The sequence below is a fragment of the Barbus barbus genome (genome assembly GCF_936440315.1).
Source record: "Barbus barbus genome assembly, chromosome: 13".
NCBI lineage: Eukaryota > Metazoa > Chordata > Actinopteri > Cypriniformes > Cyprinidae > Barbus > Barbus barbus.
Window position 1 is genome coordinate 20,127,133 of NC_136741.1, and position 21,063 is coordinate 20,148,195.

Here is a 21,063-nt window from a genome sequence, read left to right on the forward strand (position 1 = left end):
CTACTAATTAAGCAATTAATAGTTCAATGTACAATTATTGCTACAAAATGAAAAGAGAACAGTAATATCTTTGACTGTATAGCGGAAAAGATTAAAGGGGTCACATGATGTTGCTAAAAAGAACATTATTTTGTGTATTTGGTATAATGCAATGTGTTTATGTGGTTTAAGGTAAAAAAAAAACACATTATTTTCCACATACTGTACATTGTTACTTCTCTATGCTCTGCCTTTCTGAAACGGGTCGATTTTTACAAAGCTCATTGTTCTGAGAAGCGAGGTGTGCTCTGATTAGCCAGCTATCCAGTGTGTTGTGATTGGTCGAATACCTCAAGTGTGTGACGGAAATGTTACGCCCCTTATTGTATTGTGATGCCATGTCCCGGCGCAATGAGACAAAAACAATAAAACCCATTATAAACGAGGCATTTGTTGCATCCAGTGGGGGCATAATTCCTGATTATAATGACTTATACTGTCTTTTTATGCATCGTGCTGCATAAACATTACCATGTCTGCATTTGTGATCGGAGAAACGACAAACAACAAGCACTACTCTACACTGCTCAAAACTCACATTTGAACAGTCAGTGGCAAATTCTTTAAATCTGAAAACATACTTACAGGCTGTGAGTCTGAAGCGCCAGACTGTCCTTGCAAAGTTAGAATTGCCCCACTTTATAGAAACAGCCTTTGTGCACAGCTGGCATTGTAGGCTACTCTCCCAGGTTCAGGAAATAGTCCTCCGTAAAATGCGCGGCACACACTCTAATATTTGGGTTGAACTGTTCTGGAACAGTGTTGTAAATACAACTTAACCACTGATTTCTAGTTGTGTACACTTTTGGAAGCCCAAACAAAGTAGTTTCGCTTTCACACACAGTGACGTAGACATGTGGGGGTGTGTTTAAATGAGACATTTTAGGAGGAGAGAATATCTCTTTGGGTTTTTGAGACTTTAGTCTTTGCAAATTTAGGAATCTTATCTATGCACGAACAGCTTGCAACACTTCAAAGAGAAAGGAAAACTTGAAATCGCATCATATGACCCCTTTAACAATATTTTCTGGCAGTAATATTAGTGTTTAGCATGAGGAATATTAGTTATAGAGCTGTTGTAAAAAAAAAAAAAAAGTCTGTTTCAACATCAAGGGCGTGAATTTCAACAACTTAACCAGGTCTAAAGTCCCTAAGGTTAAGTCCAAGTAGGCATGTGTGGGTATCAACTGTATCCTTTTAAAAAACCAAACCAAACCACAAAGCAAACCAAACCAAACCCAAAACAACACACAAAACAAGACAAAAGAAAAAAGAAAAGAAAAGAAAAAAATCAGAGCCTCACAATCCTTCTGGCTTTTGGATTAAAGTCCATGGTAAGGAATGATTCATGTAAAACTTGAGAAAATTGTAGCACTCCAAACAAGAAAAATTAAGTCCTTGTACTGCAGGTGCGTAGAGCCAGGTGGATACTTGAAAATGAACAAGAGGGTGGCTAACTGATCCACTCTAGACTGAAAAAGTCTACAAAAACATTTTTTACTTCATAAATTGCATTGTGCCAAAAGTGCAAAGTGCATGTGAATTAAAAACAGATGGACACGAGCAAGCAAGCAGACGTTTCAGCACATTGCCATCTTCAGAGCTCCAGAGCAGGAACGATCAATGCTCAGTCTGCATGCACTAGTCTTATGTAAAAACAGCCCATAAATCTCACATTTACACTGTTTTCTAAACCCTTTTCCATGCTTTCTCAAGAGAACAGATTTAATGGTACGGATGTCACCAAATGATTCATTTTCACTGACATAACCTAGAGAGCTCTAAAAAAGGTAATTTGTGTGATTCATGTTCTAACAATCTATTTAATCACACATATTTAAAGTGGAGACTTTCATGACCATAGTCATTTTAAAGCACAAATGTATTTTTTTTTTCTTCCACTGCACTGTAGTCATTACAAGGTTTTTATAGGGCTGTTTAATCCATTGTTGCTGCCCTCAAATGGCACAAAGAAATTACATCAAATATTTCAGTGCTGATTTTCCTTTAAACACTCCATTGAAAGCTGGAAGAGGGCATAAAAAAAAAAAAAAGTGGAAAACAAGCCGTGCTAAAATACGAAGCAGTCAGAGAGGCTATTTTCTATAAACCCTCTGTATACATATCTCTCTCTCTTTTTTTTTTTTTTACTAAACAGCACCGTAACAAGACTTTCATTTAAGAGAAGCCACATTTGACTCGTGCGGTACTAGAACTCAGATTCATCAGAAAATTTGCCTGAAATGTTCTCATAAAACATCTTCAATATACAAGCATGTAAAACAGATTTTTGGGAGATTTGACATGGCCATCGTTTTCAGGACATGGCAGAAGCCAAATGCGTTTGACTCATTTTATCTGTACTAAATTCTCCTGTAAAAAAAAAAGGAGAATCTTCCACCAGACTATGATTAAAAGAAACACAAAACACACAAAAACCTTCCTCCACAAATAACCCACTCCACCACTAATCCAGACTTCAGAAAAGCAAATATCGTTTCATCTGCCGATCATTTTCCCTAAGGATGAGAGCCACTGCAAAACAAATGGAGAAATAAATTAATAAGCGACGATTGACTTGCGTGTGCTGCTTTGATAGCATGCTTCAAAGCATCTCCTCTTCTTCAGTGACTGAAGACACCACAGCAGCCAGAGCAAAGTCAAGCCTTATTTCTCTTTGTGTGTGTTGTGTTGCAAATCTGGGTGCGTTTTCAATTGGCTGTCTTTGCTTATCAGAGTTATGGCAGGATGGACATCCCTGACTATCTTCAACACACCTCAAAGCGACATGCAGACACAAAGATGTGGGTCAAAGGAGCGTGGAACAAAACTCCACCCCCTGTAACACCATTCTCAGACCTGTGAAGAGTGCCAAGTGTCTTACACACACACACACACACACACACGTACACACAAAAGCACTTTCTTAAGAGAAAGTACCCTCTGGCTGAGCATAATGCTTATGAAAACCAAAGGCTTTCTCCTCTTGCCAAACACATGGTGTAGAACTGTGGCTAAACAAGCAAACCAGCAACAGAATACAGCTGTTTTGTGCACTCCAAGCCATTCACAACCAGTTCTAATGTTGGGATTTGTAGCTAAGGTTCACACTGAGACCACCGTAGCTGATAGGCAACAGTTTTTGTAAAGTGCTACAACAAGAAATATATTTTCTTTACAGAATAACAATATTTGGTGAACACCTAGATTTCACTCCACAATTAAGACAGATAAGACACAATTAAGATAAAATAATTTCAGATTTCAATAATATATTGAACAAACAGTTTGACAAAACAGCTCAATTATTTAAAAAGGAGTTGAGACCTGAAAAAATGCCAAGATTGTCAGTGTAGAAACATTTTACACAATTTTCCTGCTTAAATATCTGGAGGAACACTTATTGTTTGTATTGGGTTTATTTTTTTGAGGGATAAACAAATAAATCACTTAAACTCACCTGACCCATAATAAAACATGATTTGCATAATGCACAAACACATTAATAAAACCATCCTCAAAAGAATAATACATTAGATGAGCTAGCTGCTCTTTTTAATTACCCCCCCCATACCCCCCACACACACACACACACACACTCAAATGTTTTGGGTCAGTAAGATTTTGTACTTTTATACAAGATTAGGATGATTTCTGAAGGATCATGTGACACTGAAGACTGGAGAGACTGCTAAAAAATTCAGCTTTGCCATCACAGGAATAAATTACATTTTACAATATATTAAAATAGAAAAGTTGCTTTAGTTTGTAAGAATATTTCACAATATTACCATTTCTGATCAATTAAATGCAGTTTTCTTTCAAAAACATAAAAAAAAAATCTTACTGACCTCAAACTTTTGATGTGAAAATTTATACTAAGTTGTACTAAGTAACACTAAAATGTACACAACACCACCCAGAAATGAACCTAAATCCCACAGCTTCTAAAGGTCTATTAAATGTTCATTTAAAGTGCTATGTTGCATTTACTCTAACTCACCTGGGCCACGGCCACCTGTGTCTGCTGCTGCTGTTGGGTGAGCTGCTGCTGGAGCAGCTGGAGCTGGTGGTGCACAGACAGGGGAGTGCTGGCCGGCAGCTGACTGCCTGAAGGAAGCAGCAACTTAGGGGACGCCAGCAGGATGTTGGGCTCTTCAGAGGGCTGAAGAACAAGAGAGAGAACAGTTGTTTTGTCAAGATCGGTAATTAATCTACATGTTCACGATTAAGAGTATAAAAAAGTCTTCTGAAGCCATACGATAGCTTTGTGTGAGGATCGGGAACGACATGAAAAAGCAGAATAAGTTGAAAAGCATTAAAACAGACAATGCAGAATCGGCAAGGGCCTTTAATAATCAGCAAAATAACAATACAAACTAGTTTAGCAGTCATTAGTGCACAAACTCCATTTCATCCCCTGTGCTTTATGCCAATATCTTTAGCTTAAAAACAACTCCATGCTTGCCATTAGGATACAATGCACCGCTCTGACCAACTCTGTGGTCAAAGATGTCTCTTTGCTGGCCCCTACCGAGGCTCAGATATTAATTACAGTAGCACTTGCAGCTAGTGTAGCTGTGCAAACAAACAGAGCTCAGAGGGGTGGGAGGCAGTCAACTGTGACAAATTGTAAGTTTTACCCTGGTCGGGATGAAAATATGGTAATGCCAGTTGTCAGATATTGACCTCCAACGTACAGAATGAGGGATTGAGTATGAAAGCTGCAGCGGCCAGCGATAAGACTGATTTTGGCTGAGATTGATGTGCTGCAAAGAGCCCTTTGAAATATTCAGGCATTGCCTGGTGCTGAATCACTAAACGGATGGCTAGACACACCAAACCAGACCTCAGTCTTTTGAAAAATCGAACATGAGCATCTACTAGACATAAAACTGATATGGACCCCCTGAAGCATGCATTTCAAGTGTCATTTTTTTCTTTCTTTCTTTCTTTTTCCCCAAAGTTAAAACGTTCTCTTATCCCAATTTAATGTGACAAGAATGCTGTTCAGAACCTGATTCGATTGTGCTTCAAAGCACTGCTTTTGGAGTGGTCTAAAAACAGATGATTGAAAGTTTTGGGCAGGACTACCTGTACAAACAATGGAAAACAGCAGGTCAGAAGGGGAAGATGGGGTGAAAAGCATTTTATATTTTATTTACTAATCATGTGTATGTATGCATGTACTTGTGCGTAAAATCATCACAATTTAAATAGTCATTTTGATTCATCAAAAATTTACCATAAAATGTATTCCATATACAAGATACAATTTTGTAGTTTTAAAGCAATTTTGTAAGCCAAGTTTTTAAAATATGCACTACCGATTAAATTTTTTTAAAAGACAAATTTATTTAGCAAGGACACATTCATAAAAGGTGAAAGAACATGGAACACTTTTACATTGTTACACAAAAATAAACTGTATTTCTAAAGAAGTTCTTTTGAACTTTCATTCATTAAAGAAAACTGAAAAAATGTATCATGGTTTCCACAAAAAATACAAGGCATTGAAAAATTACATTTTGCATTCATTTATTTTTTTATATTCCCAGAAAACCAACCAGGAGGCTTTTACTTAAGACTGATGTCAAATAAGATTGCAGGCAGTATATTGGAAAAGACATTCTTCTCATGTTTTTCATTTCTCACATATTGACTGAGTGGTGGTTGAGGCCGACTGATGAGGATTTCCTTCTGTGTGTGTCTACTGACAGCTGTTTATTCGGGCAGTGCTGCAGAATGGCATGTTGTAAACAACACCTGCTCTCACAGACGCCTCACAGTGAATCTACCTCTTCTTAATAAATGATTCATTGATAAATATATTTTACAGACTTCAAATTGTACAGCACAGCTCAACAAATGCAGCAGAAACAGATCCTTGATGTGTGAGACCGACTAAAAGGGCTTTTCATGCTTTCTGAGACATGAGATAAAACTGGCTATAAATGAAGGAAGAAAAGTTCCTTGTTCTTCCAGAATGTTTTTCTCTTGCTGTAACTCAACAAATGCTATGCTAAATAGTTATAACCCCTGCAAATTTTGCTACAGTTAAGAATAAAATTATGATTTAAAACTGATTTTCAGCTCCATCTATTGAATTGTAACCACTGACAGATAAAAAAAAAAAAAAAAAGAGAAAAAGAAAATCTCATGGTTTTGATAGTTTATGGCAGGGGTGGGCAATTCATTTTCCCAAGGGGCCACATGAGAAATTTGGGCGGTTGCAGAGGGCCGGACCAATACACTTAACTAAGTTCTGCCCAATATATTTTATATTTCCCTATAAATGGAACATTACAATCATACAATGAAAATGTGGAGCACACAATTATACCAGTAGCTAATGAACAATCTCAAAAACAGTTTTGAAAATGTGATTTTTTTCGCAGCGTTTCAAAAACATCACAATTTTGAACAAAAAATCAAGTATTTCAAAGATTATGGACATGACATTCACAGTCAAAATCTGAAACACACATTCTCATAGAATGTATTCATTACCAATAGCTATATTGGACCATCTCTTTATATTTTTCTAAACCGCTGAAAATAGAGTCCAGACATCAGTAAAGTATCAGCCTAAACGATGAGGGGAAAAAAGGATATACATGCGTTACGGACGTGACAAAAATGGAAAGGGTTGGCTATTCACAACATAAAATATAGCCTACATAGGGTTTTTGTGTTTCAGAGGAAAAAAAAAAAAAAAATCAATATTACAGACGGACATCTCTCCGTTATGGACGTGACAGTTCTGAAAGTGGAATTTATCCGACAATGGAAACGCGCAGCTAAATTGCTTTAAAAACTTTACCAGAGATGTCTAGCTGATATTTAATAGGGCTGCCCCCAACAACTTAACTAGTCGTTCATTTAAGTCATTATTAACTAATTGCATGTTTATATTAAAGCTAATAATCCAATGAACTTAAATTCCGTGCTCAAGCACACGAATAAAGGTCGTCACCAAGCACAGGCAAAAGTTGCCTAATGATTATGAATGTGTTGGAAAAAAGGAGATATTTTAATTATTTATTAATTCTCTCATCTCCAGAGTACTGGACGCGCCTTTACAGAGAAATGAAACCTTCATGCAGATTAGGGACGCAACGATACCATTTTTTCAGAACCGATCCGATCCCGAAAATTCTGAGTATCTGCCGATACCGATCCAATCCGAGACCAGCGCAGTTTTTTTTTTTTTAAGTCAATGTAGATTTTCTATACTTCTGTGTGCTGACCTGATCATCACTCATTTTTGTGTTAAACACAATCTACTACATATAGATAGCTTAATGAAAAAAAATATATGATCATAATACAAAAACAAAAATACTATTATAAACTAGGTTAGTGGATAATTTTTCCTCCCTGGCGTTTTACTTAAAATGAGGCAAAACAGCAAAAAAATAAATAAAAATAATAATAATAAAACTATGCAATTTCTTTTCAATATGGGTAAATGGAGTTGGCATAAGCAAAAGTATATACAGTATTATGTTTGCTATTCAAAATCGAACCAAAAGCAAAGATATAGGCTATGGTCTTTATAGCATTTATTTACATACTGAATTGAGATCTCTTGTCTACATATATTTAATCATCTAAAGCCGTTTACACTGCAAAGTTGGCACAGAAACCATATTGTGTGTTGGATTATCGTGCACAGCTGACAGAAAACAAGACCCGAGTCTTTGGTAAATGGCTGAAGAAAACACATCTGCTAAAAGGTATCAAGGGAAATAGCGTTCATTTGAGTGCTTTCAATTAACCGCTGCAGAAAAACCTAATTAGTTAATCTGTGATTATGTGATGGATGTGTAATCGACAGCAGCTACTAAAAGCCTGTAGTGTTGCTTTAGCAATCATCACCAGGATCCATGAACACCTGAGGTTTTGGACTGGGTCAAACATAAACCTACAGAGGCAGAAAAAGATCAGTAAGGAAGTATATGGAATGTCTGCCATGCTTCACAAACTCAACTCTCTAAAGGCCGTTTCACATGGGATGCTTTGTCAAGCGGTAAAATCTCCGCACATGTTCCCTTGTTTCTGTATTTGGCAGATCTCATGTGGTGGTTAGGGTTTGATGTTGCCCAGAAGATTCCTTATGAAGACTTTCAATGCAATACAATGTCAACAATCTCTAATGTCAAAGTATAACATCAAAATGGGAAAAAAATAAAAATCACACATTTCTAAAGAGGAAAAAATTTGGAAAGAAATTGAGAGACTAAGAAGCAGTGTCTATGTGAATAAATGATACAGCAATCTATGGCTTACACTGCTATTATAGTACAAATAACCTCATTATATTTCATTGGATTACAGCATGCCTGTGGAATAAGGCCACTGGTGGAGGACGGTTATTAAACTTATTATTATACAGGTGCTACAACTTACATACAGATCTCCACATTTTCGGAAATGTCACAGCAGATGCCTTGGATTTTCTACAACAGCTGTCTTCAGTTCAGAATTTTTTCATACTTCAAGGTGGAGAATAACTATCAGAATATTTTTTTGCGCTCTATGCCAATGTTAATCCATTATTATGGTAGCTGCCGAATGTTTTTCAACTGAAAGTTCATATAGAGGGTAGGTATATAACACTAACTGTAAGAAACTTGTGTTTAGGTTCTATGAGATTTATGTCACACAGATTTGTGTTGCATTGCCAGACTTTTGACAACCAGTAGAAAGCTTTTTCAACTTTTCACACACCTTCCTCTGCACAAGCAAACTGCACAAGTTTTGTCTCTCATGCTCATGATCTGAATGTATCTGATCAAAAATATGTTATACACAGTTATATTGTGAAATATGGTTACAATTTAAAATAACTGTTTTCTATTTTAGTATAATTCATTCATGTTAAGGCAAAGCTGAATTTTCAGCAGCCATTACTTCTTTAGTGTTACATGATCCTTCAGAAATCATTCTAATATGCCAACAGTATTTCTTATTATAAATGTTGAAAACAGTTGTTGCTTAATATTTTTGTAGAAATTATATCTTTTTTTAATACATTCTTGCTCAAGTCTTAATTTCTTTAAAACTTTTCAACAGTAGTGTAAAATGCAAAACACTGACACTAATTTACTTTGTGTCTCCATCAATCTCTCAGCATCTGAAGATTTGTTGGCACAAATCAGCCCAACTTGATCAAATCCAGTAATTACTTTTTACTCAAAAGTTGTTTCAAGGCACGGAAAAGTGAGCCAATCAAATTGGAACAGCTGCTTTTGAGCCAGCTCTTACCATTTTCATGTACAACACGCATCAGACAGTCAGGGAACAAACTGTGAGCGGTACATCTGAGGCTGAGATTAAGACACCTACTAGTCAATAGACTTCACTGGAAAGTCTGCAGAGTCTAAAAGTGTATATCAACAAATGTTGATTCCTACATGTATCCTTCTAAACATAAAAAAAACTTCTTATCTGGCACATAAGATAAGATGAAAATGTGCTGAGGTCTCTGATAGTCCAGGATGGATGTTCTGTACTTGAAAGCAATGCATTTAAAAGTGGATTACATCCAACAACAAACTAATCCACCTCTGCCTGAGAAAGTCTGCACATCTTACATAAAAAAGAAAATATGCTGAGTATTACAATGCAAGTCTTTCTTTCAAGCACCCAATTACTATGCTGGTCTTTTTGATAATTGGTGAAACAATGCAGGAGTCTAACAGTGCTGCATATTCATTAGAAACAAAGGTGAAGACCTGAATGTAAATAAGGAGTTTTTTTTAAGCATTGTTTGATATTCCAGTCAGACACAGAACGACACACATCTAAACACACTCGGCAGCATGTGAAATACAACAAGCTTGGGAGCAAAATGCTTTAACTCATGTCTAGACTAGACATATTGCCTCTCCTGAACCTGTGCAATATGTCGAGCTTTCTGAATTTGTGAAGTGTTGGTTGTACCCTAGTGAAAGCACTGAGCCCTTGAGGGTAAACGAGGGTAAAAGAGCAATGTTCAGCTCACAGCTGGGCTGACTGAGAGTTGCTAGCGGCCACACAAATGCCCTCATTGGTTTTCTGCTCAGGGCTTTCTGCAAGGCAGATTGCTGCCTTCTTTTTATTGACCTTTTTTTTTTTTTTGGAGACGTCCTTGACAGTGTTAGAGACGTATAGAGGGAATTATTGTCTTGTTACACAAATTTGCTTTCTTGCTTCTGTGTTTCTCAGACAAGAAGCTTTTAGTGACAGCATCAAGAAGCACATTATGAAATATAAAAATGTTTGTTAACACCCAATGCAAAAGTTACTCCAGTACTTTCACAGTAAATGCAAAAACATTTTTATTTTATATATATATATTGTGGCGGGAGGCGCAAACGACAGACACAGTGGGCGTGGCGTTATATATATATAAAAAGAGGTGGCACATATTGGCTATATAATTTTAATTAAACAAATGATTTTAAATTAAAATAAAACGTAATAAAATAAAGTAAAATAAAAAAGAAAAATTTAAATCAATTTTGTTTGATAAAACGTGGCTCACCCTTTAATAATAAATGAATAAATAGCTTGAAAAAAATTATAAAACAAGATTTAAAACATTTAGCAGGTACATTTATGCAAAGCAGCTTACAAATGATGAATACAAGGCAATAATTCGAGAATTGCTAGCAATAAATAATTTCAAACATAGTCTAGAATAGTACAAGCTAGAACAGAGAAGGATTTAAGAAATATTGAAAGATTAGAAGTTATTGTTATTATTTTTAAGTCAGCAGTTAATAACTTAACCGATGAGCTATCACCCATTTCTTGAATATTATCAAGGATCCGATTGCCCAGAGAGAGTTTGAAAGATAATTCCATCAGCAATAATGCATTTATTCATTATTAATTTTGTTTGATAAAAGGGTGCCTCACCCTTAATAAGGAAGAAACAAAGAAAGAAAGAAAGAAAAAAAGAAAGAAAGAAGAAAAGAAAAGAAAAGAAAAGAAAGGATTTATTAATAATTTTGTTCAATCTCTGCTTGGATTGTATCACCTTTCTCTGTCATTCAATGGGACCTGCCATTGTTCACCAAACGCAACAACTCTTGTCTAAATCCAGTAAAGCAAAAAGGATAAAAATTGGAGGGTTACAAAATAACAAATATATAATACATAGAGAGGTTTGGACAGCTCTTACTGAATTAAACATGAAACGTATTTAAGTGAAATGAGAGCTTAAACACAACTACCTGAGTCAGTGCTAATCAATATGAAGAACAAAAAAATAAATACTAAATAATAATACAAGAAACTATAGCCTACTCTGAAGACAGTGTCACAGAAATGCTTCAAATGTTCATAAAACACTGTTACTGTGATATATACCTACAGTAGACTACATTCCACTTGTATTCATACCAGCCTCATTAATAAGAAAAATCAAAAGTGCAGCTCTTTGATCTAAAGGCATCTTGAGGCTTTGTGGCCCTTGAGCTTTTCAAAGTTGAGTAGCCCTGAGGACAGGAACATGACATTGGGGACTAGAATACAATGATGAAGGATTTTAATGGCAAAGACAGTGAGGATGTAAGTGAGCACTGTTACCTTTCTCACTAACATGACTCGAGACAATGATGCCTGAAAAGTCACAAGAGAAAACCGTTTGCATTGTTATAGTCATAACACTAAAAGTTGCCTGAGGGTACCGGCACACCCTAGACAATAATACAGCTTCAAAATTATCAGACAAAACTAGTGCGTCTATTAAAACATAGTCCACATGAGGTGTCAGGATTTAAAGAGTATAGAACAATGACCTGAAACATCAAACAATCTCAAATAACCACTTTTTACAGCAAGTTTATAAAGGATCCTTTTCCCACTGTGGTGGTTCATTCAGCATCTTGAGAAATATAGAACGGCATTAAATATCATGAGCTGGGATGGTTGTCAGACACAGACTGAAGGAGAATCAAAAGAGGTCCAAGCTGTCAAATAGCTAACTAACACTAAATATGATTAAGTGCCACCATAAAGCTGTTGGCTTTTATTGTCTTCCACGCTGTCAAGCTAATGTTAAATGTCACTGTAACGCATTAGCATATGGATAGAAGTGAATGAACTAATCATGCATTGAATAATCGTGCATCCTTTTGAAACGCGACCTAAATTTATGACTGAATGAATTATAAAGACAAAAGGGCTTTGTTATAATGTCTGAAAGATCATTGAGAGTGAAATGCCAAAGCTTTATCAGCATTTAGACTACACATCTCAGCATAGTCGAAGTTGCTCAGTTGAAATTCATTTGTAGTTTGCTTTTTTTAGGCATCCATTGTTACCTAGCAGAGACGATTCAATATCTGTTTGATTCCCTACGGTTAACAGTGCTGGCGCAGAAAGTGCAAAAGCTGTTTTCTGTATGTAGCAACAGTAAGAAAAGTGTTTATTTTCTTTCTAACCGTCCATGTCTTCTTTTCTATTTCATTCTTTGTTAAAGATAACTGGAGAAAAAGCTGTTTCATTAATTTCTGTTTCATTCGTGACACTGTAATGCATTGGCATGCCAGAATACAAGCTTTTCAAAGATGACATATAAAAATAACACACAAACTGCACAAATTTACGAACGTACATATATTATTCTATAAGATTTGTGTTTAAACACTTAAGTGTAAAAAGGGACTAACTTTTCTAGGTATAAGGGTTCATCTCTCAAGAGCTCATGCATGGCAAACATCAAAATGATAAAACTAAACTGGCTGCAAAGGCTCGACGCAGAAAGCTTTTCCTTTTCAGAGTCTGTTCTTTTATGTCCATTGCCGCTCCACGATCCTTGAGGATGGCATGAGTATCCCTGTTCTGCAGAGTACAAGAATCTAAAATGATCTGCTTATGTAGGAGTAGGACAGTACGCTCTCAGACGCTTCATTCATGAAGACATTTGCTGAAATGCTAAATTTAAATCTCCTGACAAAAGTGCCAAATGTACACATGTATGATTCAGTTATAAAAATGAAATTTCTTTGAAAACCAGAGAGAGACAAAAATTATTTTTTAAGATCAAACAACCTCTTCGATTACATTCACACTGTTGTCGTTTGGAACTGACAACCGTATTTACTGGTAATCTTAAACTGTCCCATTCACACAACAGCAGGCAGAAAAGGATCAAATACTGCCTGTATGATCAAGCAACCAAAGTCAGTGACTTGAATAATGTCAGTTACCATGGTAGTAGTAACAGATGTCAATAGAAAATGTCAGTGGGTGTCATATCACACACATCACATAAACTTGTGATTAAAGTTTGTCTGTGACTCCAGTAAATGTAAACTAGTCGGAAATAGTTGTAAAATTCTGGCAAATAACTTTTTATATATTATGGCCAGAAAACGATAAAGAGCCAATATTTTTAATATATATTATAATAAATTCTACATTATTATTATTTTGATTAAAAATAAAAATAAAATACTGAAAAATACAATCAAATCGATTTATATGTATTGTTTTTGATTTAGGCGATGTCCAGAATGAAAAATGAGCATAGATTTTGAGATTTGCTAAAGATTGAAGTTTATATAAAAAAATTAAGACAGCGCTAAATGATAGCAAAGGTAAAAGAAATGTAAAAATAAAAGAAATATCAATATCTACAGATATATCCAATATCAATTGATAACGGTAAAAAACTGGCATTGAATAAAATAAAATAAAAACAATATAAAATAAAATAAATCTATTAAACAAACAGGACAAGCACATTCTTCTGTAGTTTGAATTTAGCCATAGTCTCTTTATATGGAATCAAGACAGGTATAAATTTCTCAAATATAAAGCCCAAACCGAAGAAAACCATCAGATTTGAGTATCTGGAATATAGTCTTAAAAAAAAGAAAGAAAGAAAAGGAATCATTATGGTACTTATTTAAAATTTGATGAAGCAGCTCATGGTCAAGGAAACAAGGAGCATGAGTTTTATCGAGGAGCCACACTTTTGTTAACCACACTGCCCCCTTTATCTATTAGACTACCACTAAAACTCATTTGAGTTATACTGGATTGCAAAATTTCCATTTGGGTCAAAAACTTTGAAACCAAATGAAATAAGGACACGGTACCTCTGAGGCTGGCATGAAAGCTTTCTCTGGCACAGAGTAAAAGTTTCTGACTGGCTTATAAATCATGGAACAATCATCTGAGACAACCCAAACATTTCTGACATTGTAATTTCCTGAGGAGAGGAGTGTCTTATCAGTCTCAGACATGATTCCAGGCTCATCGCCGCAGACACTGATGCAACAAACCCACAAAATTATGCCTGAGCGGAAAGATAAACAAGCATCAGCGAGGTAGAACAAATAAGCTATATGGACAACAGAAAGCCTGAATTCAATGGAATGAATACTCAATGCTATTTTTAGGCTGACTCGAATCCTCAATCCAACTCTATTAGAATGCTTGTCATTTGGATGATCCAGATGGTGAAACTTATCCATAGAGACGAATACGATGCAATGCAACCGATACTCCAGTACCCTGTTTGTTACCTTCCTCTCCTCAGCACTAAACAGTCATTACTATAATGATTCTCTTGAAGAATGTCTCAGCTAGTCAGGGTCACAGTTTCAGTACATAATCCTTTGCAGCACAACGGCTTTCACACTACAAGATTATGCTAATGAGTTTATTGCTACATCTGGACCCCAGGCTGAACATAGCTGCGAGCATAAAATAAATCTAATCTGCAAAACAATAAATACGTGCTGAATAACCTTCCCTTGATTACTCAAGTTAATTGGAAGATACAGCGCAAAGGATGTGTGTGTAAAAGCTGATACACAGCATTTTAGCAAACCACTTCGAGAGCTCGACATTATAGAAGATTGTGGTTAATTATTGATATGGATTGAATAAATAAGTGGGCAAAGCGAGCTGCAGCTGGATACCTTTTTGTCCTTGGTGACATCTTCCTCTTTCTTGGCCGCATCCAGGTCAGTGACTCCGCGACTGAACTCGTCCATTGTGCTGTCAGGGAAGGGAAGCTCCTCTGCATCAATGTCTGTCTCATCTGCAGCCGGCTTTTCGGCCCCTGTGAGCTCCCGCCCTTTGAAGAGAAACAATTCATCTCGCAAAATATTTATTACCGAGATGGAAAGCATGATATAGGGATTAAAGGAAAAATTAACTGAAAATAAAAATTAAGCATGAGCCTTATTATAGGTTTATGCCATCATGCATTGTCTTGTTGGAACATGGAAACTACAGAGTTTAAAGGGACTAACTTTCTGTTAGTGTTGCTTTTATTCACACACAGGCATATAAACAAATAGATTTATTCTGACCAAACACTGATGTTGACAGTGTTAACTATGGATCCCCTGTGGGACAGTGGTGTTACTGATATGGGGCCCCATGTATGTTTTGACCACACCTTCACCCGGTCTGTACATCAGATCTGGATTTCTGGAAATGGATAGTTGACATGACATGGCAAGCAGTGACAGCTGTGTCCTGTGGTGCGACATGCTATGCTACATGTACAGCTATTCTGAACAACATACTTGTACTGTAATTATATATCATGCATTGGATTTATTACATTAATTGAGGGACTAAATGGAATATTTATATTTTGAAAAATTAATGTCACACTATAATAAATAGCAAAAAAATAAATACATTTTAATTAAGATAAACAAGTAAACAAACAAACAAACAAACAAACAAACAAACACACATATAATCAATAACTTCATTGTCATTAAATCCAAATACAATTTGGAGGAATTATAGTTATTTTGGGGTGACCGTTTAACCCAGATCATAAACTCTGTATTGTGTTACTGAACATAACACGAGAGTTAAAAAAAGGAAATAGACTGAGGTCAGAGGCATTTACTCTACACTTAAACGCATGTACAGTAATGGGACACGCAGTCCTTCTCTGGCATTTCCACTGGCTAAAAGTCAATTCTGGAGCAAAAAATAAATAAAAATCACATTCCTATGTATAGTATAACAGTATATTGCACGTTGACCTAGACATTTTATTTTCCCCATTTGTCTAATATCAAATTTTAACTAATATCATGTGAATGAAAAAAAATCTAATTACAGTACAAATGTGAAGCCACAAAAACTTAGTAATTAGGTTACTTGACATGGCAAAAAGATGCTAAAAGATGTTTAAATCTCCAACCATTTTATTTTTCTCTTGCACATCTACAATCAAATTAAAACCAATAGAACTCAGGTGTTTACTTTGAATTTGATTTTTTTGTAACAGACAGCTGCATCAAACATTTCTCTTGCTGGCATAAATACACTCAAGCAACTTACATATGATGTAAAAAAAATGGGTCCCACTTTATATTAAGTGGACTACTATGTACTTACATTCAAATTAATCATTTGCTACAATGCACTTATTGTGTACATACTGTACATGTTTTATATTGTATTTATATAAAAAACACCTGCATGTAACTACATCTCACATTAGTTTTTATAACTACATGTATAATTACACTGTTGACCCATCCCTTACAACTTAACCCAGCCTTAAACCTACCCATACCACCAAACCTGTATACCACTTTAACAGCAGCAAAAGTCTTTTGCAATACAATATGAACAAAATAAGTACATTGTACTTATTTTTTGATGCAAGTACATAGTAGTTAAGGCTATCTAATATAAAGTGGGACCAACATTTATTTTTTTTTTTATTTTTTTTTTAAATGGCATAGACATAGGCTATAAAGTACTATAATTATTTGTTGGCAGATTTTGCAGTAATTTAAGCAGTTAATTTGGCTCTCAGAACGGTTTGCTGTTTCCCTGTGGAAAGGGGTTATTAAGGTCTCCCTGTCCTATCACTGGGACAGCATTGGAGCTGTTAAACATAGTGAGTCCCATACATGTGACATTGCAGCGTGTTGGTGCTGGGGAATCCTGTGTGGATTAGATGCAGCGCGTGGGTGAATGAGAGCTCATTTGCATTTGAAAAGAAAACCGGTCGAGAGGAAGCTGTGGGAGGATGATCAGCCTGAACCCCTGGCCCATGCACCATGAGATCTGCCCCTCAGACACAAGCAATCATAGGTGCTGTTCCATGCTGCCTATCAAAGCTCCCGGCTAGGGCTGTGCGATTTGGGGAAAATATCTAATTGCAATATTTTTGACAGATATTGCGATTGCGATTTGATTTGCGATTTTAAATTTGCAAAGTTAAGCTTCAGCTCAATATTGTCAATAATGTGCAGCACAGTATGAGTATCGTTACCCTGCTGAAAAAACAACAACAAAAAAAAACTAAACAATAGAAACCATCACAGAAATTCTTACAGTTTCCATAAAAACCATTACAAAATTGTTACAAAACCTTTTTGTTTTGGGCATTATTCCAATAGGAATTACTGTTGTTTTATTGGTTGCCATTTGCTAGATTACATCCCACCAATTGAATGCATCAAATACCAGTAGACACCATTATAGTTTACATTAAAACCAGTACAATTCCCATCATAACCCTTAAATCCATTACATTTTCTATTGTGTTTTGGGAGGGGTTCTACTGTTTTTTTGTGCGTTTTGTTTTTTCTGCAGGGAAGATTATAATGGTATTACTACTTTTACAGAATTACTAAATTTCACAGGAAAGATTTGTTTATTTTTTATAAATAAAAGAACTGTATTTCTTTAGTCAATTATTAAAGTATTACATGCTTCACGGGCTGATTTATTCATTTTTAAGTATTTGGGATTTAAAGAACAAGTGGGAAATGTGCTGAATGTTTAATTTCATCCAAGTGAAACTGGCAAGCACTTAGACTTAATTTACATTCGTTTTAAACGCGGAGCCAGGCGCGAGTTGACACAGGTTGCGCGCGTGCGTCAGGCCTCGTCCATATTGCCAGATGCGCTCGTGAGAGACTTGCGGAGCAGAACCAGGCACGAGACCGCGAGTATAAAAACGCATTACGAGACAAGCTGCGTGTAAACGGCTCGCCCGTGAGACGCGGGAGACGCGCAGCGTGGGGCAGAGCGGAGCGAGTATGAGAAACATTCAGAGACACGGGCTGTGTGTGTGCAGTCTTCTGAATTAGCGAATATGCATTATAAACTTATTTCAAATTAATCTGTTGGGGAGATAAAATGTGTAAAAGAACGATCATTTAGCCTACTAATAAAAAGATCTAAAAATGTATCTTTTATTCTCCAGTACTGACCGCAGAACCGACAAGGGAGCTCTTGATATGCGTTGTGACGCAGCTCTTGCAAATTACTTTTTTTTTTCGTTGTCTGTCATTTCGAAGCTGAAGTTACAAACGTTTTTCTTTAGTTTTAATTTACCTAACTTTCGATCTGACCCTTTTTAAATGGTGGGCGTTTACGCAGTTGGCTAGAGCAGTGCTGATCGGGGAGAACAGATGTGCGCTCACTCTATTGGTTAGTAAGACTGTCACTCAAGGCTGGCAGTCATGCAAATGCTCTGGAACAGACTAATATCGCGTCCACATCGCAGGCTTCACGATTAGGAAATCGCAACGTCTCAAATCGCGATTCAATTTCGATTAATCGCACAGCCCTACTCCCGGCTCACAAAGACTTCCTCCAATGCACTGTGCTGGATTGCACCAAAATACCTCGAACAACCGCATGGATTTTCCCTTTGCTAAATGTCAGGGATCAGCAAGAACATCACTCATCTGTAATCCCATAACACCAAGTTCAAGGGGCACAAACAGACAATCAATTAGAGGGAGTCTGAAGAATAAAAACCTGTTGTGAAAGATGACTACACTGACTTCTATTATGACAAAGAAGTGGAAAGAAGAGAGGATACAGTTCATTAAAGTACCTGTTACTCCAGAATCTGTGCATGTCTTGTCACAGTCACCGTCTTCCTGGCCATCTGCGTTTTGCTGGGTGTGCTGCAGGCTAAGTTTATGACAGACCTCAAAAGCCTGACCCACCGTCCGCACTATCCGCATGGCTTGGCTCTACAGAGAAATGAAGGAGAGCTTAGAATTATTTAATTGGTCCTAAGTATTCAGACCCTTTGCTGTGACACTCATATATTTAACTCAGGTGCTGTCCATTTCTTCGGATCATCCTTGAGATGGTTCTACAGCTTCATTTGAGTCCAGCTGTGTTTGATTATACTGACTGGACTTGATTAGGAAAGCTACACACCTGTCTATATAAGACCTTACAGCTCACAGTGCATGTCAGAGCAAATGAGAATCATGAGGTCAAAGGAACTGCCTGAAGAGCTCAGAGACAGAATTGTGGCAAGGCACAGATCTGGCCAAGGTTACAAAAAAAATTCTGCTGCACTTAAGGTTCCTAAGAGCACAGTGGCCTCCATAATCCTTAAATGGAAGACGTTTGGGACGACCAGAACCCTTCTTAGAGCTGGCCGTCCGGCCAAACTGAGCTATCGGGGGAGAAGAGCCTTGGTGAGAGAGGTAAAGAAGAACCTAAAGATCACTGTGGCTGAGCTCCAGAGATGCAGTCGGGAGATGGGAGAAAGTTGTAGAAAGTCAACCATCACTGCAGCCCTCCACCAGTCGGGGCTTTATGGCAGAGTGGCCCGACGGAAGCCTCTCCTCAGTGCAAGACACATGAAAGCCCGCATGGAGTTTGCTAAAAAACACCTGAAGATTATCTGGTCTGATGAGACCAAGATAGAACTTTTTGGCCTTAATTCTAAGCGGTATGTGTGGAGAAAACCAGGCACTGCTCATCACCTGTCCAATACAGTCCCAACAGTGAAGCATGGTGGTGGCAGCATCATGCTGTGGGGGGTTTTTTCAGCTGCAGGGACAGGACGACTGGTTGCAATCGAGGGAAAGATGAATGCGGCCAAGTACAGGGATATCCTGGACGAAAACCTTCTCCAGAGTGCTCAGGACCTCAGACTGGGCCGAAGGTTTACCTTCCAACAAGACAATGACCCTAAGCACACAGCTAAAATAACGAAGGAGTGGCTTCACAACAACTCCGTGACTGTTCTTGAATGGCCCAGCCAGAGCCCAACTTAAACCCAATTGAGCATCTCTGGAGAGACCTAAAAATGGCTGTCCACCAACGTTTACCATCCAACCTGACAGAACTGGAGAGGATCTGCAAGGAGGAATGGCAGAGGATCCCCAAATCCAGGTGTGAAAAACTTGTTGCATCTTTCCCAACTCCTGGCTGTATTAGATCAAAAGGGTGCTTCTACTAAATACTGAGCAAAGGGTCTGAATACTTAGGACCATGTGATATTTCAGTTTTTCTTTAATAAATCTGCAAAAATGTCAACAATTCTGTGTTTTTCTGTCAATATGGGGTGCTGTGTGTACATTAATGAGAAAAAAATGAACAAATGATTTTAGCAAATGGCTGCAATATAACAAAGAGTGAAAAATTTAAGGGGGTCTGAATACTTTCCATACCCACTGTATATAGAATACAAATTGTATATGCTACACATAGATAGACAGAGAGTAAATAAAAAGACATGTTGCTGAAACAGTAAATATTCTACAGGTTTCAAGAGCAAAGCCCTGCATCTCAGTGGTGTGTGGCTAATACTCATCGCATTTAGCTCAGAATGTCAGGGAAAGTCCACTTAGAAGCTCAGGATGTCTGAAAGAATCTCGGTTGTTGTTCTATTACCTTGCCACCCTTCAGCATTTTTTCGATGGTTTGCAATATTGGATGTCTATCTTTTTAGCAACTGAAAGTTATAGTCAAAATCTGACACTAACGGAGGTCATTAACAAGGCTCTGAAATCTCAATTCAGTCAGGGAACAAAAACAAATCAAAATTCTTTGATATGACTCATACCTGTTCATTTGATTAATCGTGACAGCTTTTGATTCCCTTCCCACACTTTTAATTTCAGATGGTATGTTGTTAGCCAGCAAATGTGGAAAACAGGAATGTAGCCAAACAAAAGCAATCAAAATAGGAACTTCAAAGTTTAACAAAAATGTAAATTTGATATTAAAACTTAAGAATGCTCTAAAGCTTTAAGTGTTAAGATGTTT

General features: G+C 36.9%; 1 protein-coding gene across 1 annotated transcript in view; it reads right to left on the reverse strand.

Moving 5' to 3' along the window:
• The window catches only part of LOC306878890 (carboxyl-terminal PDZ ligand of neuronal nitric oxide synthase protein-like), a 130,146-nt gene that overhangs the window by 25,041 nt on the left and 84,042 nt on the right, over positions 1-21,063 (reverse strand). Inside the window, exons 6-8 of the mRNA XM_079431479.1 lie at positions 18,884-19,025; positions 14,967-15,124; positions 4,043-4,204 (exon numbers count right to left, since the gene is read on the reverse strand). Coding sequence (XP_079287605.1) covers positions 4,043-4,204; positions 14,967-15,124; positions 18,884-19,025 — 462 coding nt within the window. The remainder of the gene's footprint in view (positions 1-4,042; positions 4,205-14,966; positions 15,125-18,883; positions 19,026-21,063) is intronic.